This window comes from Odontesthes bonariensis, chromosome 10 (assembly GCF_027942865.1).
Source record: "Odontesthes bonariensis isolate fOdoBon6 chromosome 10, fOdoBon6.hap1, whole genome shotgun sequence".
NCBI classification, from domain to species: domain Eukaryota; kingdom Metazoa; phylum Chordata; class Actinopteri; order Atheriniformes; family Atherinopsidae; genus Odontesthes; species Odontesthes bonariensis.
The window spans coordinates 28,075,283-28,099,310 of NC_134515.1; the positions used below are offsets into that span (position 1 = coordinate 28,075,283).

Genomic DNA, 24,028 nt, shown 5'->3' on the forward strand with positions numbered 1-24,028 from the left:
TTTGAGTTTTGGGAACTCAACAAGTGTGACATTAAAACTGTAATATTAAATGTATGGTTTTTAACCAACTGGACGTAAAATAAAGTGAAACCTTGACGTGCGTCGCCCCTTTTTCGCGCTGCCTCAGCTAATTCATTGAGTAACTAACCTTTAGCCTAAGTTGATCTTTTATTGTTCGATTTATTGTTCTCGCTATACTTATCTTGTGCCGTCTCTGCGGTTGGGGATAATGGCCTTTGTTTCTACAGCGTCGAAAATAATACATTGCCAAACATGTAATTGTAAGCGAACATCGAGGCTCGTGATTAAACTTTGACACCGACGAGTCTGAGCCTGAGGGCGCACGTGAAGGCGGCAGCCGATGACCGCCCCCACTGCAGCCGAACAGGAGCTGAAGAAGCAGCCGGAGGGAGCAACAGACTGTGGGACAACTCTGTCCGCTCTGGCCTCCAACCGCGAGCCAACAGGTCTTTGTGTCTGTTATGTTCGACTGCCAGCGCTTTCGCGGAGAATTCACAACTGAAGTCCAGACGCTAGAGACGGCCAAGTGCGCTCGTGACATTTTGGTTAATTTGAAAGGACACAGCAAAGAAGAAAGAGGGAGAGGGAGAGGGAAGGCGGGACTGAGCGGACGACTCCAAAGTTGACACTTCGTCGTTATGTTTGATACTTGTTGAATAAGCTGTGTGTACACACAACACTACAGCCTTTGTGGGCAGTGTGCTGAGAACAGGTAGGTTGGTTATATATTTACCTCATTCGACCAGTGAGCCGCTTTAATGTAAATACCGTTGCTGCTCACATCAGACTTGTTAGCAGGAGCACTTTATGGTTACTGTGCTGCCGCGACTAATGACTGTCGCTGGTTCAAGCTACTGGAGGTTTATTTCGCTTTTGTGCACAGACAAACCAACCGCCGTTGATCTGAAATGAGCTTATGTTCCCCGAATGTATCCTTCTGCCTTGATTAAGTTCTCCAAATGTACTCTTTCGTGCCAGGGTCTTCTGTAACACCATGAAGCAGTGACAGCACAGGGGCAGAGATGGCAGAGCTGGCAGAGCTGGAGATTGACCAGTCCAACCTTCCACGTGTCCAAGAAGGTAAGCACACACTCACTCAGGCGCCTAACTTCTGAATGGAAAGAGCGTGTAATGGCCAATGGTTTGTGCAGGAGGGAAGCTGTTTTTGTGTGGCCCCTTGACAGGCAGGTGAGGGATCAGGGTCACTTACTAAACCATGCCAAGCCATGGGGCCATGTTTTTTTTTACGGATACCTCAGCTCTGAGGATGCAAAGCACAGACTTTTCATATCCTTGTGACAGAATTAAATGCACAGTATGAACATCAAGCATCAGTGCTGTGTGTCCATATCAGATGAGAAGTATCAGTGTTTGTTTTGACTATCTGCAGCAGATGGTGTACACAGGCATGCAAACTTGCCACCTTTCGGCGAAATTCGCCGTTTTGAAATCAAAATGGGTCATTCTTCTGAATCGCGTAGATCCGAGGAGAAAAAAAAAATGGGGGGGGGGGGGGGGTGAGCATGTCAACTAGCGAGTGGAACTGTGAACTTCAAAACAACACTAGACCTATCACCGCCGCTCTCTTCTCGTGACAACAAATGACTGACAAGAGTGGCGTGTGAGAGAAGCACTATCACCAATCAGAAGTGAGGAGGGCGAACCCCTATTCCCCCCCCACCCCCCGTCCCCACCCCCACCCCGACCCCACACGGTGGAAATTGCGACAAGGACAGGTAGGGATTAATGTTTACAGTTGTTAACTTCTGAAGCTAAAATGCTACAATTTGACTGATGTCCTGAAATAGTCTTCATAACGAATTGTGTCGTTAGATCAATTAATGTGCTTTTAATAGTGTCTTTAATACAAGTGTCGGCTAAATGTCTTGATAACAGACTTGAAATAGTCTACAATTCCTCGATATTTCACCGCCTCACAGAACTCCGTTTGTGTTAGTGCTACTCGAGGTAACTGTAGAGTGGCTAACTAGCGCCTTCCACACAAGTTCAGGGCTTTGCTAATACTTTTAGCCAATGTCAATGGAGACCTTAATTGTCGCCGGACTTGGCTTTTTAACGAGGTATGCCCCTTCATAATACCCTCCGATAATCACGGAAAGGGAACATTTTGCCCATTTGAGGAGGTCGTTTCATTCGTCGTGAGTTTATCAATGCAGAGTCCGGAGAGCTCTGCCACAGGTCGTATTTGAGAGTGCGACCCCCATCCCCTCGCTGTTCGCCCACACCCCAGTTGATGATGACAGCCTACAGGTGCACTCGTGTTCATCCAGTATGATGCACCATCAATCGAAGTTAAAAGGGGCACAATGTAGGATTACGTAGTGCTCGTGGCATGCATGTCTCAAAACTTACACTGTCATGAAAAAATGCCGTTTAACTAAGCTTGCCGCGAGAATGTTTTTCATGTTAGAGTGCCAGCTGTCGATACAAATTTGTCTCTGGCGGTACGTCAAGTGAATTGCTGATATAAGTTTTTCCCGTGGAGCTCGTTTGGCTCGTCATGCCAAACGGTCACTTTCGTGGTTTAATGACAGCGGACTGCGAAAGTGGTCGGGAGAGTCATCGTTCACTTACTAATGACATACCGGTAGGCTATTACTAAGCATAGGCTGTCTTGGGGCAGTAATTAATTAAACTTTTAATCCTACATACTTGTAGTATCCCTTTAAGGACCATGGGACTAACTTTTTCGTTAAATTTAATGTAATTAAATGTATGATACTACAGTTAAATGTTTTTGAAGACCTGTGATGTTATATATCAAACACATAATAGTACAGTAAATGCAATTGATATGCCTACTGTACCTATAAATTCATCTTTTATGCTGCACAGCTGTTCTCTACTTAATGCAAATGGGACATATTGTATATTTTATAATATATATTTTGTATAATTTACAACTTAATGCGTCTCATGTTTCCGCTTTTCCGCACGTGCCGTGTGTCCGTGTACCCTTGTCACCTTTTTCACCCCTGACCAGTTTGCATGCCTGTGTACAGCAGGAGCAGAGTCTAGGGCTTCGTAAAGGGAGCACTTAAGACAGGTATAAGAGGGTTGGAGTGGGAGGGAATTTTCCACACGAGCTGAGCCGCACACAGATGGCGCTATCATTGGCAGGACTGGTATGCCGGGTGCAGATAAAGCAAGGTACGAGATGAGTGTTTGTGATGTGCAGTTTCCGTGAGAGCTGCATTGCTTGTGCTGACCTTCAAAATCTGTGAAGTTGTCCCCCTGTATGTTACTGTTATTTAAATGGAAAATGCAGAGCCAAATGTTTTTACCACTGAAATGAGAAGCTACAGAAAAAAAAAAAGACTACAGACTAGTCTAAATTAGTTTGATCTGCTTGCATGCAAATAGGAAAACATTCACAAGTGAGGAACTTGTAAGCTGTGGCCTGGATGTAAACGGTTGACTCAGTCTTTGGCATGTCCACATTAATGAATGGGAAAGAAATAGGTCTGCATGTCTTTTATCAAGGGAGATAATTCAGCACTCTCTTTTTTTCCACACACAAAGGGCACACTGTGCAGCTTTGCATTTTCATGCTTTATTGAGCAGAGGCCAGTGCACAAACAAAGCCCATAATGGCATCTATAAACTTGTCAATGAAGACAATAGCAGTATGTAAATCAGTTATCTGGTGAGGATCTTTTTTTTTTTTTTTCCCGCTCATCATCCGGTTTAACCCAGCAGATTTAGTCGAACCGCACTGTTGGCACCAGAGTTGTTTACGTGACGTCTCGTTGTGGGTGCCTATTCCTTTAACTTTCTCGAGAGCCTTATCCCTCTCTTCTCCTCCACTTTCCTCTCCATTGAAGGGTCTTTGCCAAGTCGGTTCTCTTTGTTTTCACTGCCCCCCCTTATCTGTTCCTGTTTTGGCCCTCCTCTGGCTCCTCCTGATCTGGCCTGATGTGCTGAGGGAATGCAGCTCTCGGAGGAATTCCCCCACCTCCCACTCTTTCCTAATTTCAGTCTCACCATTTGACACCATTTGAGTCCCATTACCCCTCACCTCTCTTTGTTTCTCCAGGACAACCAGGTCCAGTTCGTGATCTGGCTGGCTGATGACTCAGTAGTTTGGAACACAACGCATATAGAGCTGTGGGATGGATGGGCAGTTCATGGTGAAATTTTGTTGAGGGAAAAATAACTGCGAGGAGGAGAACAGAGCAGAGCAGTGCAGAGCAGAGAGGAGGAGAGACTGAGAGGGCTTGTGGGCGGTCGGTGGGCGATTTTGGCCGAAAATAGAACCCTTGTCATTTTCTCCTTTCGCCGGTTTCTTTGTTGGCAGGCACTTGCCACCGCTGCTATCCAAGTAGCTGTAAAGATGAAAAGAAATATCTCTGTCGGTGTTTGATGGGCTGTTCCCCCGAGCTGGGTGTCTGGTGCAATCTGCACAATTTAGTCTTCGATGATTTGCAGGCAGTTCTCAAAGTTGGTGGAAGTTGTTCAGCTGTTTAACATCATAAAGGTCATAGTTCCTACTCCTGTCCTGTAATACCCATTTTTCTATTAGTTTAACTGCAAAAATCTGGTGCTGTTAAACCATGCCTACTTGCCTTTTAGAATCTTGTTCCTTTGTTCTCTTTCTTGCGCTCTCGTGTTAAAATTGCTGCAGCCAGTTTCTGTTGTCAGTCGGATCTTTGATTTACTATCCTCTTAGAAAGCAGACACGGGCTTGATTGGGGCCCTTATTAAGAAGCTTACAGTAGGTGCCCCTGGATTTGCACTGAACATATGTTTTTACTGTTGGCCCTGAATGCCTCACATCCTTTCTCTCAAAAACCTGTTCAGCAGTCGTAATAACAAAGTTTCTTTGTCCCTCCCCATGGAAAAGTAATGTGACCATACTTTAAAGGAGGTTGGAAAAACAAGTTAACCCACATTGCGGACACTCCCACACACACACACACACACACACACACACACACATATGCAGGCTCACATCAGACAAGACAGTCATTTCGTCCATCTTTCCCTCTGTCTGTCTGTCACTCTTCTGGCATTCTGCACTGGAATTAAGAGTAAACTCTTTCGAGCTGTCACTTGTCCTGTCGGATCAAATTGAGACTTTACCTCACCCCCTCCAACCCCGCTCACTGACAGACTGGATCCACAAGGACAGGTTGTAGATCCATTTAGCGGATATTCTCTTAAGCTCCACAACAGGTGTAAGTGGCAATAAGTGTGTCTGTTGCTATAGGTTAACTCTCAGAAACGTATGGGGTCATTTATGGTGTAAACGGATCCTTTAGGGGCTTAGTGCTGTCTGGGGGATTTCTATTAACTTTGACTGTTGACCCTCAATAGAAACATAACCCCAGAGATGTCTGGGTTTTTTTTTTGTTTGGTTTTTTTGGTGGTTTTTAGCAGCTACATTTTTTTTAATTCATATTCAGTGTTAATAGAGCAACATTTGCCACAGCAGTGTTTCTGTGGCCCCTGTTTACAGGATGGGGCACATCCTGAGATTGACTGGTTGCTACCTCAAGTAAAAAGTTCTCTGTTCTATAAATGTTGATATTAATTTATTAGTATTTTGTTGGTTCTAGTGGAAGAGAAGAGGATCGAACATCTAAAAGAGGAGCCCTTAGGTGTAAAACTCTGGACAATAAGGCCAAAAACACTAAAAGCTTTCAGAAACCACAACAGCAAAACAAAACAGACAGTGTTGCTTTTCAGCAAACACATTTTGTTGTGGTTTGTGAATCGTGCTTTTATGAAATTTCAACTTCAGTTTTGTTTTAGGTCTGTTTCACAATAGTAAAAATTTGATGTGAAATCCGGGGAGCCGGTTAGCTCAGCTGGTTGAACGGGCACCTCGGGTACAGGGGACGAAACTCCTCATAGCAACAGGCTGTCACTCCCCTCCCTCTCTGTTGTCATGTCCTGTCTCATCCACTGTCAAATAAAGGCAGCTGGAGCCTCAATAAATCATTAAAACAAACCAAGATAAATGTCATGTTTAAGATGGATCATCTTGTTTTCAAGAGGACAAAATTGGATTGAATACAGTAAAGCCTGGAATGAGTCCAATGCCTGATGTTTATTTGTTTTCAGTTAGTTCCCAACACAGATGGTCACAGATGACTGGAGGCAACAAGCTCAATAGATCTCTCTTGCAATGAACCTTGAGGCCCCCCTATTTTTTCTGTCCATGGGACAATCTAGTTCAATTTCAGTAAGTAAATATACTTGCTGGATCTCTGTGCCTTCTGCTGTTTCCAGTTGTTTTTTTTTAATTGTTTTTGTTGAATAAGCGCTTCCTTTGTCAAACTCCTCAAAATGCACAAATGAAGCCTTACATAAACAAAATGAAAATAAAATGCTTCCCTCTGGCAGTAAGCTCCGGAAACTGGCAAGTAAAACTAAACTGTTTGTCCGACCAAAACCAGACTTTTAAAATACAACGTAAAAAACTAAGTCGCAGTTGTTTAAAGCGTTTCCAGACTCTGCTCTGATCAAATTTAAAATCTCCAGGGGAGAAAGTTGGACGCCACAGCATGTCCTCTCTCATTCTCCACAGCACACATACTTTACAGTAACTCCATTTCGCTCGTGCACATATTTACTGGGACAAGGACAGTGGTCCAATTAGCTGACCAAGTGACAGAGGTCTGCATGCAGCCGCACTGGGGGTGACAACCAGAGTTACTACACATGCAAATGTATTCCACATACTTGGGATTATGAGTTCATACACCTTCACCAATCTACTGTCCAATAAAAGGAAGCGTGCACAGTGGCCATCTTATAATACACAGATGCAGTGAAGATATTCAGCTTTTGTTGACATTATTGGAAAAGAATTTGCATTCAGATATGTTTGATTAAGGTTCGAATGAAAGGTAGAGCTAAATAACACAAGTGTTGGGAGGTATTTCTTTACTACAGTTAATTTCCATATATTTAAGCTTATTTATACTTATTTGCCAGTCATTTTTATTGAGAAGGTGTAAGATCAAAATCAAATTTATTTATATTTTATTTGATTTTGATCCAAACTTTGGTCTGGTCCTTTTATATACGTAGAGAATAAGAAGATCAGAAGCATCTCTCGGTATTATTCAGTCCAATTCAACTGCTCCGTTCACTGCAAGCTCAGTTTTGAATAATTTTATTGTCTTTACGTCTACATTTTCCTTTTGTCAAAAGTTTAGCAGCATCATAAGTTAACATTATGGCTTAACTGATACATTAATCCCTGGCTCGGGATCTAACTTCTTGTGACAGCATTCCTTTTGCTGGATGATGTTTAAGGCATAGAAAATGGCTCACAGCATTTTCACTAGTGGGAAATATATCCAGATGTTTTGTTGCTCAGTTGGGACCTTCAGAGTTATTATAAACAACATATTGCATGAACAGAATACTTCCGTGTTCAGTTCCCATGCATTTGGCATATGGATGTGTAGTTATTACCTCCACAGATGCAGCCCAGCCTGCTTTGGTAAGCTCAGTGGGATTAGCAAGAGGACAGGTGTTCTAAATCGATGCAGCCTCTGGGTCAGCATGGTGGCTTTTCAGCAACAAGCTAAATCTCTGAATTAGCACCGGTTCCTGAGTCACAGCCTTCACTGTTTGTAACAGAGAGCCTCTCTGGGTTCCCCCTAAAGGAATGGGGTAGTTCACGATGCAGTTTTGTCTGATCGCTGTGTGTGTATCCAGAAATCGAGGGTACATTGAAAGCACCGCAGTGATCCTGTCTGTGTTTATTTTCTTCTGAGTTACTCTTGAGTTTGTTTGACAGACCTGTAAACACACATGGGCTGCAGCACATAGAGGCTATCACAGCTTATTAAGGCCTATTGTAAACACTTGGTGTGTTTATAGATTAAGGTAGCTCGCCACAAATATGTTAATACCAAAGACCGATTCAAGTTTTTATTGTACTCGGGGCAACTCAGAGATATTTGTCTTTTTTTTTTTTTATTGGCTGTAATTTTCACAGTTGTAGCGTCATTTGTTTTGTTTTTTTTAAGGTCCTGTGTCTGTATCAGTCCTGGTCTTTGTCATATTTTCGGACAAAGTGACAGAAACATACATTTTTATTGCAACGTAACGGCAGGTTCCAGACTACTGGATCACATGTTGGAGAAGAATCGGTTTGCCTCAGAATGGCTTGATATGTTAAACCAGACCGAGTTAGTAAGGGCTGATAGTTCAAACCTTTGGATCCATCACGGTGTTATAGATTTCACTGCACAGTGGATTTGTACCAGCACCAGTCTCTCATACAAAGAGTTACTGGTGATGGTTTTTGTAGGAGGACCTGCTGTTCTGCACTCAGTGACTTTAGGATCATAGCTAATTTTGGCCTCTTGCATGCTGATCTTAAACAGTGGTGCCCTGTTATGAAGATTTTATAGACCCTTAGATGTACTTAACAATTATTTCATGCGAGAGTGTTGGATGGTTGCTTTTTCCTTATGTTTTAAGGGGCCCTTCTCTGCCTTTTTCAGTGGTATAAACTCTCATCATAACGCTCATATCCTCGTTTCCCCTTAGACAGATTGTTGAACAAACAGCTCTTCATGTCATCCAGACTCATCTCTTTGTCTGGATGGGGCCATGGAGGGCATTCGAGGCTGCCATCATTTTTTTTTTTTGTTGTTTTAGTAAACAGACTTTGAAAACCCACTTGTTTCCCCCCCCTTCTGTTCACTGTTGAACTGGTGACACTGACATGTTGATGCCGTCTGTTGTTTTTAGTGTGCCAGAGCTTTGCTGTGCTGGAGGACGGAGCGTTGGCACACAACCTGCAGGAGCAGGAGAGTAAGTGCAAAACGAATCTGCTGTGTGACGACGGCATATGATGCAGATGTAGAATTACCTGCTCTCCGGCAAAGGCGGTGAAAACTGAAAATGAACCAGCTGTCATAAAAGTGGACAGCTGTTCCTAAAAAGTGTCGAGTGACTGTAAAAGCAGATGACAGATTTACCAAAAAAACTGAAAATCTGATGTGACTGCCAATGTATTTTTTTAGGGCTCACTTATAGAGCTTCTGTGGTCCATAACAGTCATTGTTGTGGTGTGCTTTTGCAAAGTAAACAGAGACACTTATAATTTAGTCCTGTTTTTAGGATTCCTCCGAAGTCCAATTAAGAGCTGGCTTGCCACATTACTATATTGTACATCAGACCTAGTCCTTCATTGTTGCTCATCGAACCCTAACCCTAACTCTGCCTTTTCCACTGCCTTGTCATCGTAGTTGAGCAATACTATACCACCAATATCCAGAAGAACCAGCTAGTGCAGAATGACATCCGTGTGGCGAAGAAGCTGCAGGACGAGGAGGAGGAGCAGCGGGCACAGCAGAGCGCTCTCCTCAGACAATCCTCCAGACAAATGTATGCAAACCCTGCTTCTCACACACCTCACAATGCTTTACCATTCAGACATTTACTCACTGTGTGTAACCCCCCCACACTGTTCTGCAGAGAGGAGCAGGATTTTGAGTATGCTCAGGTGATTCAAGAAGAGCTCCAGCGCTGTGCTGAGGAGGCACGCAGGAGGGAGCAGGATGATGAGGTCAGTGTTTGCTCTCTTTTATTTACTCATGTATTTATCACCTGTGAATGATTACTTGAAATTCAATATCTATTAGATCCTCTTTTACAGTGCTAAAACTGAACTGCTTTTTTATGGATGAGAAGAGTTGGCTGAAACACGCTTACTGTCTAATGTTACTTCCCTTAGTTAGCCCCATTTACCAATCCAATCATCATCCAGTCAGTATTCAGGCTAACAGTGGCTGGAATCTCTGTGGAGGAACTGTTTGGAGAGGTCCGTTTGAATTAAAACACCAAACACTCAAAATCTCTTGTCCTCAGTTCATCTGACTTGTGGGAGGAAAATCAGACAAAAATAAAGCAAGTCTGAATTTTGAAGAGTGCTGTAGAAAACATTGTGGGAGAAATGGAGCTGATGCATAGACATGTTTTTCAGAGAGTGAAAGGTGTTTGTCTTCTACTCACTTATTTTAGACATTTTTAATTATAATAATTCTGTGGTATTAAGCTTATCCTGGAGCTCATTTATCCTCCCAACAATGGGAAGAGAGAGCCTAGACAGCAACTGGAGTCAAATATTTAAAAGGATTTGCTCTTAAAAGGAGCAAATCCTTCCCCACAGGTGTCCAGTTGCCGGCAGGTAGTCGGAGCAAAACAAGACATTGTATGAACAAGTTTAACTTTGGCACAGAGTTGTAGTTGAAGTCCTATTCAGTTTCTCCCATGTATTAGGAAGAAGGAAAGTATTTCCATCAACTTCTGTGGCTACCTTTACTTTCAGGGGATGCCTGGCATCACGCATGACAACAACATGCAGCAGACAAATTAAATGATTCTTAAAACCAGATGCTAATGTACGATGGTTGGAAGAAAAACAATTTACAAAATGTCAGCATCTGTTAGCACCTCCTTTCTCAACCATTAATTTACACATCTATTCAAGAGAATCATTTTCGGGGCGTGGAGCGACCTGCTCAGCTCAGCCCCCCCCTTCTTCCTCAAGGTCTGCCTCTTTTGAGATCTATGAGAGTTAATAACCCTCGGAGCACATTATTATGAAAGAGGATACAGTGGCCTGGGAGCCCAGACTGTTTACCAAAGTGATTTAGAATAAAGTTGCAAGTCAAGTATTTCTCTGATACTTACATTTCCCTTGTCTACAGTGCACAGCTGGTCGGCTACCATTCCCTCATTTTAATAGTCTCTTCAAGAGTCATGTGTAGAACAGCCCAAGTTGTTAAACCGCCCCACAGACGATAACAACAGCCCGCCAATTAAATAACACACCATTGACAAATCATGTTATAATTTTTCCCATCACAAATCGGCCCCATAAATTCTGGACTTCTCTGTTGCTCCATTCCTCTGAGTGTTGTTTGAGGTTTTAGCAGCTCACACTAAGAGCTGGATAGTGGAGCGACTGGATAGTGTCGTGGTAAGATTTCTGCCTTTCATGTAGGTGACCGGGGTTCAAATCCGCATGAAAGGTACTTCCTCCTTAGGCGAGACCCCCTTATGCTACCTGCCTACATGAGTGTAAGTCGCTAAGACTGTTGCCCTTGCTGAACTGGTGGTGCATCCAATGACTTATTTAAAATTGGAATTTCCCACTTTCAGCTGGTTTAGAAAAAAATAAAAGAGTGCCGAGTAGAAGTCGGATTTCCTTTTCACTTTGCATAACATTGAACAAAGTACTGGTACAGCATTATTAGCACATTGATTGCTTCAGTTGAGGGAATTATATAACTGATGACCAGATTTGATGTTGACACCAAAGCAAAAAGCAAGAGCCAAAGAATTTCAATGTCCTCCATCTGAGGTACAGCAAATGCAGCATCATGTGAAGTTGAAGTTAGGCGATGATAAAGCGGGAGGAGGCTGGTGAAGCCTGTAGAGGGACTTAAGATTCTGCTTCAAATTTCAATAGTCCACTGAAATGACTTTTTTCTCTGTTCTAGGGAGCACAAAACAAAATGTTAGGGTAATTTTTATTTTTTGTAGTTTTTAAATTGGTTGTGACTTCCAAAGTCCAAAAATATTCTGTCAACCACAGAGAAAAGTAATTTTCCCCCACATGTCCCCTTTAGCTGACGTTTATAGATTGCTGTAACATTTGTCAGACGTAATCTGGTGAACCGCTTTATTTCGCAACAAATGCCATCAGTGTAAAATCCAATTACCGTAGTATAATGCTTCATTGTGATTGGAAACGTGTAAAACTAAAAGGTAATGCTATCGTAGCTGGTTTGCTGTTCATCTTTTCATTGTATCTTCCAGTGCTTGGTGGTAAAGCACTGGATCTCTCTGAAAAGTACACAAACCAATTCGTCTTGTGGCCTGAACGGGACGGGGCAACCAGATGGCAGCCATAAATCTCCTCTCCCATTTTGTTTTCATGTTCACACTGAAAGCAAACCCCTCAAAAGCTTCGTCTTCATGTCTACATCTATGAACACATAAGTTACTTTACCAAGACAAAAAAGGGACTGTTCACCACTGGAAACAAATAGCTGAACTGCGTGAGCCCAACGGCATTATTGGAGAAAGGAGTCGGCTCTGCCACGAAGCTCCCCAGCTGGTCTAGCGGTCTGTGCCTCAAGGCCACTCCAGCAAAATATTTCTCTTTACGCTGCAGTTTCCTTTTCAGTGGAAGCTGCCTATAAAAGGTCCTTGTTTAGAGGCTGAGAAGTTCATTCATCACGATTGAATGGGTCGGGTTTGAACTCTTTTTACGCTCTTAGATTACCTCTTGGTTATGCAATGATTTATCTTTATGAGTGTTTACGTTGAGATCAAATGAGCTATTACCGCTTTTGTTAAGCCTATACCTTCCTTAATGACTGGCTGATGTGAGGTGTTGATTAAATATTTGCCTCCCCGTAGATTGTCTTTAATTAAACAACAGAAGGCGTCAGGCTGTGCAGTTTTAAATGCCAGATCCCCGTGGCACTAAACGTCTAACCTGCCATGGCAAGCTGCTAATTGTGCGCTGATGCTGGCAAAGCGGTTCACACTCGTGTCCTGATTGCGGACGGAAAGGAGCTGTGCTTGCTTTTATTATTTATGTTGTAAATACTCCATGCAGAGAGGGGTTTCATAGAATTCACAGGTAGCGTTTGCTGATTAGTTCTTGCCTTTTTATTAGAAAAGCAGCACTGACATGTGACTGTTAGCTCAGTATGAAGCCGTGGAAAGTTAGCTTCTCTTTGATGTAGTCTCCTGATTTCTGTTGAGTCAGTCACTTGGCTTAGTGTTGAATAGATGCTATTGTTTATTTATTCTATTTGTCGTTGCTTTGTCAGTCTGATGGTTTCAGACAGAGCTGGATTGGTTTTAAGAGTTTTGTGTCGTTAAAGCTGCAGTCTGCAAGATTTGTTGTTGTCATATGTAAAGTCCTACTTTTTGGCATTTTAAGAGTTTACATGATCTATCAGAACGCTTGAAGTTGAAAACGGTGACCTCCGTAGTTGCAAAATGCAAGAAATGCTTATTTTTTAACCGAAAAATAAAAAGTTATTCAACTTCCTGTCCCGCCCCTTCAAAACACATGAGAACTCGTGCACGTGCCAGATGCGCCTACACGACTCCTCATTCATCAACTCACCTGTCATTTGCGATCATGGAAGACACAGTAAGTAGACAAGCCCGAAATGAAGTTCAATAGTCCAGATAAATAAGCGTGGGGACGAGCCTACCTTGTATCGCGCGTGCACAATCGGTGATTGACAGGCAGCAGAGCCCAGCTCGTAAACCTGATTGGTTACCTTTTACCGGTCCGGTCTGCAATTTTGTAAACAAACCTGCTGGCTTTGGAGGGACCTAGTGGGACATATAGGGGACCTAGAGAACTCTTTTTTTTTTGTATTGGGGTATTTAATGTACTACTTTCAGAATCCCCGGACAGTTCCAGGCATTATGCTTGAAAAAGAGTTGCAGACTGCAGCTTTAAGTGAACAAACAGATGAAAATGTTTTAACATCAACACTTTTCCCAGGACTTTGTTGTACGTTAAGAAATATTTTAATGAAATGCAACATAGAGCTCCCACATCTATTCCAAAGAGGAAAGATTCTGTCTCTGTGGGATTTTCAAAAATCCATCAGCAAACAGCTGAGTTTCTTCCTGGCAACAGCCTGTGCAATACTGCCATCTACTGGCTGAAAGTGACACAATAGAGCAAGTGTCTGTAGGCTCATCTCGTTTGTCAAATTTAAACCTTCTCTTCTTCTTTGTTATCAGTCCTACCGCCTGTGAAATGAAAATTGGTCACAGCCATATATTTTGAAGGATATATCGGTTCCTAAAATGTATGTGAAGGGGAGAGGTGATCAGGGAGAGCGAAGGCTTTCTGGGCCAGCTATGAGCAAGGATACAGAGTGTGTCTCCTTTGCAGAAGTCTTTTTCACCATTTATGACGTCTGAAAGGGGAACGACACATTAGTCCTAAATTACACATTGTCCCAAACACATTTAACAGATTACTAATCTGACAGAAATGATTAAATCCAGTGGTAGGCTGCAGCGAAACGATGGTTTTATCAGGCAGCTGTGTCACAAACCATATTCATCTGATATTGGTTTAAGAAAGCTAGGATGTCTCATTTTGTAAGAAGCCTTGTGCCCTGCTTCCTCTGTTTGCATCTCTAACGGGAGGAACTGAGTATGTGCAAACTGGGAAATGTAATAAGGAGCCTGTTTTGCAGTCAGTTGCTCAGTGAGTGAATCTTGTTTTCAGATAATGGATTAATAATAAGAATTGGAGACATGGCAGGAGCTTTAGTTGCTGCTGGTTCTTGAAGCAGTTTGGTGTGTAAATGTAATGTGAATCAAAAACTACTGTATATTGCAAGTGTCAAAAGTAACATCCTCATATATGCCAGAACACAAGATGTTTGCTGATATATTCCCTGCAAACATTATGTTGTGACAAATTACCGTCATGAACTCCTCTGTCAGTGGTTTTAATGTTGTCTGATCATCACATAATGGCAAGGCAAGTTTATTTGTAGAACACAATTCATTCAGCTAAATAGAACTGTTTTCAGCCTGGGCCTGTCTCACATCTTCTGGAAGACTGTTCCAGATTTTAGGAGCATAAAACTGAAACGCTGCCTCACCTTGTTTAGTCCTGACCCTGGGCACCAGTAGGAGACCCCTCCCTGAGCTTCTCAGAGTCTGAGTTGGTTCATATGGCTCTAACATGTCAGAGCTGTACTTAGGCGCTAGACCATGAAGAGACTTGTACACAAGCAGAGCTGATTTAAAGTCTATTCTCTGAGCGACAGGAAGCCAGTGCAGAGACCTGAGCACTGGACTAATGTGGTCGTATTTCTGAAATGCAAAGAAAGCTGTTGGTTTGACCTGAAGAGATCACTGCATCTTTTGGATGAACTGATGACATCTTACATTACAGTGCAAGCTGTAAATAAGGGTCGGGGTGACACTCGTTTACATATTTGACCCACTAGACGGAGCAGTGTGCGCTGAAATTTCTTCATTTTCTCTCCAATCTTCATTGAGCTGAGAGTCATACGGAATACTCATTATGGCTTAGACAATGCAAATAAATAATAAGTTTGGACAACTTTGTGCAGGAAATTGCTAAACGACTGCAGGAAGAGGAGGAGCAGAGCGTCAGAGGAAGGAGCAGAGGTCATGAAGGTCATAGTGAAGGTACCGTTTAAATTTGCCCTTCTGTTGTTGTTGTTTTTAGTTTTTGTTTTAGTTTTTTTTTTTTTTGTGTACCTGTGTAGCAAAACTGTACTGCAATCCTAACATATTGCAATATTTACACATTGTTTGCATATTTAAAGATTTCTCACTAAAGCTGCACACAAGTCGTTCTCCACACACTTATGAGCAAGAACAAAACATGACCTTTATAAGTATTCAGCTCCACAGTGTGTTTTGCTCTGAGTCAGATGCATGCATGGCATGTTGTCTGTTATGCATGACGGTGTGTTTGTAGGGTCTGTTCCAATCTGTACATGTATTGGAAAGCCCCTTGATGCTCAAACACGGATATAAAATGTTAATGGAAAAAGTTACTCACGTGACAGTTCTTTTGAATACTGCATCGTTATTTGCTGCACTTGTCTTGTAGCATCCACTAACAGACTCACCCACCCTCCCTGCTTTTGTGTTTGCATGTTTGGCTATATTAAAGGCAGCCCCAGTGACCCTGAGCTGCCATCCCCACACCAGCACACACTCACCAGCCTTTACCAAAGGGAGGAGCAGTACTCATCTGCCACCACCAGGGGGCAATGTTCTACCTCTCACAGCGGTTCAGAGTTAACATCATGGTCAAATCAAGGACACATAGATGATTCCGTTAGGCAAATGAGGGGTGAATTCAGAGAGCCATTAACTGAAGACTCAGAGGACTCGGACACAGTTTTCACTGAACAGCTCTCTCTTTGGTCCCGGAGGTTGTATGAAAGAGTTAACACGGCACCTCAACGACAGCGGGCATCTTTATGTCAGCCACACAAGAGAAATTATAGAAGCCTGTGCTCTCGCAGCAGCCTCACTAATGAGTTCAAAGGCTGGGGTGAGGACTATCGTAGAAATGATGATCCACAAAAGAGAACACCTAGGCATGTGGATCAGGAGAGGAACCACCGAAATGAGTACGAGGGTCGGTGCAGGAGCATTGATCAGGACACTGACTGTAAGATAGGTGAGGTTAGAGAACGGCGATGTCGTCGCAGTGAATCAGTCAGCGCTCACGACAGGAGTAGACACAGAGACGGAGACTCTGCAAGGACCTGGAGTTACAGGGACAACCCTGACAAACGTGTCCATTTTCAGGATGACAACAAGAATAATCACAGGCAGCAGAGTGAAAGCAGCCAAGTATGGGAGATGCTTGGCCATATGCTCAGGGAGAGGGGCGTGCCCGTGAGGTTTGGTGGCAGGGGTGCACCACTGCAAATAAGGCCTCAAAGCAGAGACAGCCAGGTGCTTCATGGGAGTGAGGTCTCCTGCGGCGACTCCCAACCACATCAGAGAGCCTTCCAGAGAGCTGCCACCACCAGGCACAGTTTCCATGGAGACATCAGGGAGAGGAGGAGACTGTCACACTGGGAGAACAGTGGGAGAGATCACAGAGAGGATCGAGACAGGCACCTTGATAATGGAGAGGTTTATGAGATTAATAATGGAGACCCTTCCATTGCTGCCGTTGAGAGACGAGACAGCAGAAGGTGGAAAGAGCACCAATACACTAACAATGATGAGAATGGGAAGAGGAATGCCAGTGATAACGGAGTCAGGAGAACAACAAGTGAACGCAGGCGTTGGCACAAGATCACAGAAGAAAGGTTGAGCTCAGAGGAAGAGCAGCAGGTGGAGACGAGAGTTGAGCATCCCAGACGAACAGCACTACAGCATAGCCAAAGCCTCCGCAGCAGCAGCAGCAGCAGCAGCAGCAGGGCTTCAACCAGGCGTAGGTCACGGCACGTAGCAGCAGGTAACACCCAGACCTGCAGCCAACTCTAATCTGCAGAGTGGAAAGCTTCCAATGCGCTGCTCTTTTCCGCCCTGTGTACATTCGCTCATAATCATATTCTCTCAATCGGTGTCTAATCTGGGAGTGGGCTTTGGCTGTGAATTTGGTTTCTCACTGAACTGGGACATTTCTCTTTTTCAGATGCAGTCTCCCCTTTTTCTTTATCAGTGTTTCACTCTTAATGTATTAAGAGAAGAAATCCCACAGAGTCCTTTTCAATATCTTGCAAAATCCATTTACACTCATCCTCTTATCTCCTGATGTCACTCTAAATGTCATCAGGCTTCGTGTCTCAGGCTCTTTCAGCACATTTGTGCGATTCATCATTGATTTGCGTTCATTTTGTTTCCGCTGACTAATGGATGCTCTTAGTTATGATAGTTGCCTCGGGTTTCTGTGAAAGTAATATTGTCAAACTTGCCCCTTGGCAGTCTCACCGGACCACGAGCCAAGTGAGGCAAGTTTGGACCTCGGGGAGTTGCATCAGGTCCTGCTCGATGAAGAACTGGCCCGTAAGCTTCAGGAAGAAGAAGAGGAAAATCTCTTGATGAGAGTAAGTGATTGAAGAACAGAAAAGCAGCAGTTCCTTTTTTTTTTTTCATTATTATTTCTAATTTTTCAATGTGCTGTTCTTACAGAGCTCGGAGCCATCTCCACGTTGTTCTTACCCAGAGGGCGACTTCAGAGTAGCACAGGTTGCCCAAGACGAGGTACGACAAACTGATATGCCGCGAGCGCTCGCTGATCTCACGGTCAGCATCATTCTGAAGAATCGTGACGGGTTGTTTGTATTTCTGTTTTTCTCATTAGGAAATTGCACATTTTATGCAGAAGCAGGAAATTAAATCAAAGCGTAGATCCCGTGAGCTCGAGGGCCCAGCATCGTGGCGCGAGCACAGAGCCATGATGAGTCACCATGACAGACGAGCTGCGAGAGGGAGACCGGTAACTACCAATAATGTCTCAAGAAAAATCCACCCAACTCTTAGATACTGCGCTTTGTGTTTGGTTTCATTAAAATCTTGGTTAGTTTATCGTGTTTTCATAGACTTGCTTTCAAAACAAACTTTCCCTCAGGTCCAACGAGAGAGACTCGACTCAGAGGGCCTTCCTTCCCCAACTGAGGACTGCTCCCCAGACATCCAGCCACCCAGCCCCATCCCCACAACACTGTAATGAGAAAAAAAAGATGAATTAATCTGTATTATTACCATATGTCGTTTATATACTCTGCTTGCTGATTCAAAAACCGCTGTAATTGCAGAAAAGCACAGCAGATCCGAAACATTGCAGAGGAGTTGGACCCGACCTTCCAGGCCAGGAGGCTTGGCACAGAGAACCAAATGGGTACTGTAAACAGGAAAAAGTGACTCTCAGAATGAAACCCTTTAAACAATAGCTAGACACACGTATTGGTTTTCTTCCGTTATAGGTCCAGCGTGTGGGTCACTTCCCGAGCCTCCCTCTGGCTTCCATGACTTCCTTGAGGAGCCCACTTTCATACCGCCAACAAAGCGGCAAACAGAAAAATCAGCACGGAGTAAAGCCAAAGAGAAGAAGGAGAACTGCAAGCAGCAATAATCTTTGGCACGTTGTGTTGGAGCGAATTTAGTTATGCATCAGACATTATCGATTCACTTAGAGTTCTCATTGCTCACTTCTTTTATGTTAAGAATTGTTGAAAACAGCCGTGATAGCACTTTAGAGCTGTGGAACAAAGGCAAATGTTACAATGTTGGATTCCTTGATGAACTGGGTAATGACTTTGAAATGAGTCATTTCAAAGGCAACATTTGGTTTTGTGTTTTATTTAAACAGTATATATTTTTTTTTAAAGTAAATATTTTTCCATCCATTTCGATACCCGCTTAATCCAATATATGGCTGCGGGGCGGCTGTAGCCTATCCCAGCTGTCATTGGGCGAGAGGCGGGGTACACCCTGGACAGGTCGCCAGTCCATCACAGGGACACACAGAGACCAACGAGACAAACAACCATCCACACTCATTCCTAGGGACAATTTAGAGTCGCCAATTAACCTAACATGCATGTTTTTGGACGGTAGGAGGAAGCCGGAGTACCTGGAGAAAACCCACACACACACGGGGAGAACATGCAATCTCCACACAGAAAGGCCACCGCGCCTTAAATGTTTTGATTTATTTTTATTTTTTTTAAATCTTTATCGACAGTTAATCAGTACACTATTACCAACCAAAATTAGAATTTTTAGGGTTTCGGTGAATGCGATGAACATTGAACTTAGAATCCAAAAACAGAGGTGACAGAACTTTGATGACCCGTGAACCTGAGTGACTGGCAAGCTTCCACTTTTAGTGTCTTCCAGCTGTGTTTCTTAGCAGTTCGCGTACAGTGACAATCAAGGAGCCTGTTTAACTGGTAAAAGAAAACAAATACCATTTGTTGAAAATATGTCCTTTAATGGTAAAACACTATGTGACATTAAGATATCAAAATATCCAGTAAGAATAGGAAATTCATCCTTGACTTTTGGCAACAGTATATGTAACAAAGTGATCTCGGCTCTAAGGTCCACTACAAGTAGCTGCCAGCTTTTAGAGCTCACTGCCACGTGTCACACTCGATAGAACATGACACCAAAGACCAAGCTTGAACTGGGTTTAAAAGCTGGTTGAAGGTTATTCTTCATTCTGAGTGATAATATTATGCTAAAAGCAATGACTGGGCTTGATTTTTATGCTCGTTTAAATTCATTGGTCTCTGTTTTTATTAGTTTGTTATTCCACCCACCTTTAAGAGTCTTTCGTTGTTGTTTTTTTGTTTAACAAATGGAAAAAAGTCACTGCTTAGTTGGACCACAATGTGTGCAGCTACTCTGTATGAAAGTACAATGAATTAAAAATATATATACCGGTAAGCTGTGTTTTATTTTTTTATTTTGTTTAGAAAGTACACTGAAAATGTATGCATACAGTACAGTTTTATTCAGTGTCAGCTGGATTCACTTCATAAAAAAATATCTCTAAATGTGAGGCAGACGAGCATATTCAAACTACAAATGCATACTGTTAACCAGGTGAAAGTTTACAGATAAAGTGCTACAGTCAGACAGTAATGTAACTCTTCTCCACGCCAACACCACTCATCTCTGCGGTCTTTCAGCAGACGTCACTCGGCTGAGTTGACTCTCCGGTATCATTCAAGCTGATACATTACACTAAAGACGTGGGTAAACATTTTAACCTTTAAGCCCACTCAGCATACCTCTTAACATTTCCGTTGTGTAAAGAAACGCGCCTGCTACATTTCAGAAAAGATATACAGCAATAAAAAGAAACAAACACTTCCTGTTGGTCTGATCTCATTGCCCACCTTGCTGAGCTGAGGGAGAAAAGTTTCACAAGACTGATGGGGGGGGGTTGGTTCCGTGCCCTTCAGTCTCATTTTGATATCTTAAGTGCCATGTATTGCAAGTGCGTCACAATTGCCCAGAGGCTTTCCCACATGTGACACATTCGATAGGAATCTTAAAGATCTTTGAGTAGTGCGTCTTTATAATACGTTTAATCTCATGAGAGATTCAATGGCTCATAAATTCTTGTACAAGTCTTGGCTTGTTCAAAAGTTTTAGCCTCTATTCTGTTTGAAAGCTGGCTGCTGTCCCCCTTCCCTAGTGCATAAACAGATTGTAGGATAATCTACTGACAAAAGGGGAAAACCCCTTCTCTGGACTTTTTCAATACAACATAGCCAATGGCAGGAAAGTCCATAAAATTCCTGTTACAATAGCTGAAGAGGTTGACCTTCAAGCTGCCTTTGGCATAAAAACTTTTACAACCTGTGTACTTGTTGGTACTTTTTACAATTAGTCAGTCAGCATGAAAAAAAGAAAAACACTCGTAAAACGCATGCCAATACAAATCATGCCCTAAGAAACTATTGACATAAGAAATCATAATAAAAACAACATGATTCTAGTTTGGCTACAGTCACATAGAGTCATCAAACCTAATACCATGTTATATTCACAAATTCAGCAGTAAACGGGTATCTAGGCTGAGCCACATAGCTAAAAACTATACTTGGAGGTGGATGTGGGCTCGGAAACAGGAGTGATTAAAACGTGTCTGTTAACAGCTGAACGCCCACCTGCACAGTACTTTCATAATGACTAACCCTCAGAAGTGTTACCGCTCAGGAATGCAAATATCAGCGTAATGAAACTCATTCACAGTCTTTCATGCAACAGTCCACCGGTTCCAGTGGACCTACTGTCTTTGAACGTATTTTTTCATTTGTTTTAAAAAAAAAGTATAATATATAAAAAATATAATAGCTAAATTTCTTTTTTTTTTTTGTTTTTTTTGTTTTTTTCAGGTCTGCCTAGGAAAGGGAAAAAACAGCCTCTGTGAATACTACCATTGTTGAGTCCATTCTGTTTTCCCCTCTGAGAATTCCCTTCCTCTATTGTTCTATTGTGCATATACAGTCTCCTCAAATGATGATAGTTTTTCTGTAATTATTAGAAAATTATGGGGAGGGGGGGGAGACGTCACAGTGGCTGTGGTTGTTCTGAGGAATAAAAGGCAGCTAAGTGAATGCAGCTGTGGTGTTTCCTTCATTAAAAACCAAGCAAATGTGCCCAAAAATGAAATCCTCAAAACTTGGTCTCAGTGTCACAGAGAGGAATCCCATCGTGTTCACGATTCCCAGTTTCTTCAACGAGAATCCAACAAAACTTCAGCAGAATGGTGTGGTTTGACTTTCCAGCCAAAGGCCTTCTGTTCATACGATGAGCTGCCCTATGGTCTCCTTGGAGATCAGTGACTCTGTGCTGCTGCCCTGCTCTTGCTGAGCTTCATGAAAACTACACTCAATCGCTATCAATGTCCTCGGATCATCTAATGGAGAAACAGAGAGAAAACTTGCATAAATCAAATTTCCTTAATCAGAAAGCTTTTGCCATATATACAGTGTAAAGGTGCTGCTTTCTGGAAAATCATTCGTGACAAACAAGTAAATTACCTGTAGGTGTTCTAATTATGGGTTTTGGTGGGGCTGGCTTTTCTTCCTTCTTTTTTTGCCGGGTTTTCAGAGCCACAATGACAGTTATGGTTATGGTGCAAAAGGCCATCAGAGCTGCGCCGGTGATCATAATTAGAGCACCATGACCATCTTCTGAATGATCTGTTTAGAATAGAAAATTACAACTCACTTTACATAGAAACAGGAACTAAAGGCCAACCACATGAGAATCTGTAATCATGCCTCACCAGATCGCTTTGGATGGATCACAGGGACAAGTGTCACACACTGAATGTCAGAAGATGCGTTTCCTTGGGTCACAATCTCTTGATTTGGATTTGGACACCTTTAAAGAGAAACAGAATTCCAGTGTCACTTTTCCAGGCAATATCATGGCTGTAATGGCAGTAACAGAGAGAAATCTATGGAGCTCACTTTGTACTCCAGGGTTTACACTTCTCATTGCTTTCGTCTCTGAAGGTTCCACCGGGACATGGTTTGCAAGTACCTGCGAAGAGTGTCTTTCAGCTGACTTGTAACATATACAGTATGTGCACCCAAGTTACCTATTTATTTCCGTTTTACTTACGATTGATAAGTTCGTAGCCTTTGCCACACTTCTCTACACAGAAGGAGCAGCTCTCATCTCCACAGATGAGTCCTTTTTTGCAGCCACACTTTGTGTCAGTTTTGGCTGTGCAGGCTTCCAAAGTGACTTGAGCACCTGGGAGAAAGAAAAAAAAAAAGGTAAAGTTCAGACTGTAATGCATGTATAAGAAAATGCTTTAATGCTTTAGTTACATTAACAATCCAATAACATACCAACACACTGCGTACAAATGGTGCACCCGTAGTCCATAGGTTTCTGTGTATAAAACCCAGGCTCACAAAGTTTGCAGAGTTGTTTTGGGTTTGAACCACATTCCCTGACCAGGTGATTCCCTACAAAAACATGCATAGATTAGACATAACGGACGCAGAAAACAGACAGATTTGTATACTGTGGACTTTTGTCACACTGGCAGATGTGAATCTAAGAGATATCAGTCCCATTAGGTATGAACAGTCATCAAAAACTACTGTTTGGATTAATTTGTGAGTATATTTCACAGTTCTTAACGATTGGATCGATCTGCTGCATCATCCACATCTTCATTGTGGCACTAGGTGAAAAACCACTGAAACTATTTTTGGTTACATGCAGCCACCACAGAGGAAAACCTTCAAGGTCTGGAATTGTTTTTCTTTTTTTACATTCACAGATTACAAGATAATATCCCATTTCCTTCCCAAATATACAGTGTTTTAATAACAACGGTACATACCATGTGGGGCAATATACGCAACAATGTGTAGAAAACATCTTTTTATATATATGTGTGTTGTTCATAAACATCTACTATGTTTATGCCTAATCTCTCCTTTTTACTTACCATCATGACATTCTTGACAACAAGCATCATCTCCTTTTTGTGCCCAGGTCTTGCAGCCGACATCTGCCTGTTCGAGGCTGCATAAGCAGCCCTGCGCGAGAAGAGCAAGCCCCATCAGCCAAGGGATCACAGCCATCCTGATGTCAAGTTTCCAAGTAAGGATCCGAGAAATAATCCAGGAAACACTCCAGGTTCTAGTTCTATAAAAACAATTATTTTTGTTTTTTGTTAATCTTCAGTTATTCCTCAAAGTTCCCTTTAATGGAAAGTTCAAAAGAACGTAACGCACTGTTGTAAGTAACCCTGTGTTGTAACCTTTGTGCTCAAGCACGCAGTTCCACTCCGCAGCCTGAGCTGCAGTGGTTTTTATCTTTTGTGTTGGGGGCGTGACTGAATAACTCCTCTTTCAAAACCGAAGAAAAAAAACCACAAGCTATTACACGTTTTCAATTCATCACAATTACTTTTACGCATATAAGACATATTTCCTTCAGTAAAAAAAAAAAAAAAAAA

At 42.6% G+C, this 24,028-nt stretch overlaps 2 protein-coding genes across 4 annotated transcripts; one reads left to right on the forward strand and one right to left on the reverse strand.

The window, feature by feature from the left end:
- Window positions 1–366: 366 nt before the first annotated feature.
- Window positions 367–19,974, forward strand: ccdc187 (coiled-coil domain containing 187). Of its 3 annotated transcripts, XM_075475059.1 has the most exons (13): window positions 368–733; window positions 1,000–1,101; window positions 8,761–8,823; window positions 9,261–9,399; window positions 9,490–9,580; window positions 15,156–15,234; window positions 15,728–17,035; window positions 17,506–17,627; window positions 17,713–17,784; window positions 17,885–18,019; window positions 18,152–18,246; window positions 18,339–18,421; window positions 18,507–19,974. In XM_075475059.1, the coding sequence occupies exons 2-13, from the start codon at window positions 1,044–1,046 to the stop codon at window positions 18,653–18,655; spliced, it is 2,394 nt and encodes a 797-aa protein (XP_075331174.1). In that variant the 5' UTR covers window positions 368–733; window positions 1,000–1,043; the 3' UTR covers window positions 18,656–19,974. The 3 variants fall into 3 exon arrangements, with proteins under 3 accessions (XP_075331175.1, XP_075331174.1, XP_075331176.1); XM_075475060.1 differs by lacking the exon at window positions 8,761–8,823 and having other exon boundaries at window positions 367–733; XM_075475061.1 differs by lacking the exon at window positions 15,728–17,035 and having other exon boundaries at window positions 375–733.
- Window positions 19,352–23,853, reverse strand: tnfrsf9a (tumor necrosis factor receptor superfamily, member 9a). Its single transcript, XM_075475062.1, has 7 exons — window positions 23,516–23,853; window positions 22,905–23,024; window positions 22,672–22,806; window positions 22,518–22,590; window positions 22,331–22,428; window positions 22,083–22,244; window positions 19,352–21,958 (listed from the first exon to the last, which is right to left on the reverse strand). The coding sequence occupies exons 1-7, from the start codon at window positions 23,649–23,651 to the stop codon at window positions 21,843–21,845; spliced, it is 840 nt and encodes a 279-aa protein (XP_075331177.1). The 5' UTR covers window positions 23,652–23,853; the 3' UTR covers window positions 19,352–21,842.
- Between the last annotated feature and the right edge of the window lie 175 nt (window positions 23,854–24,028).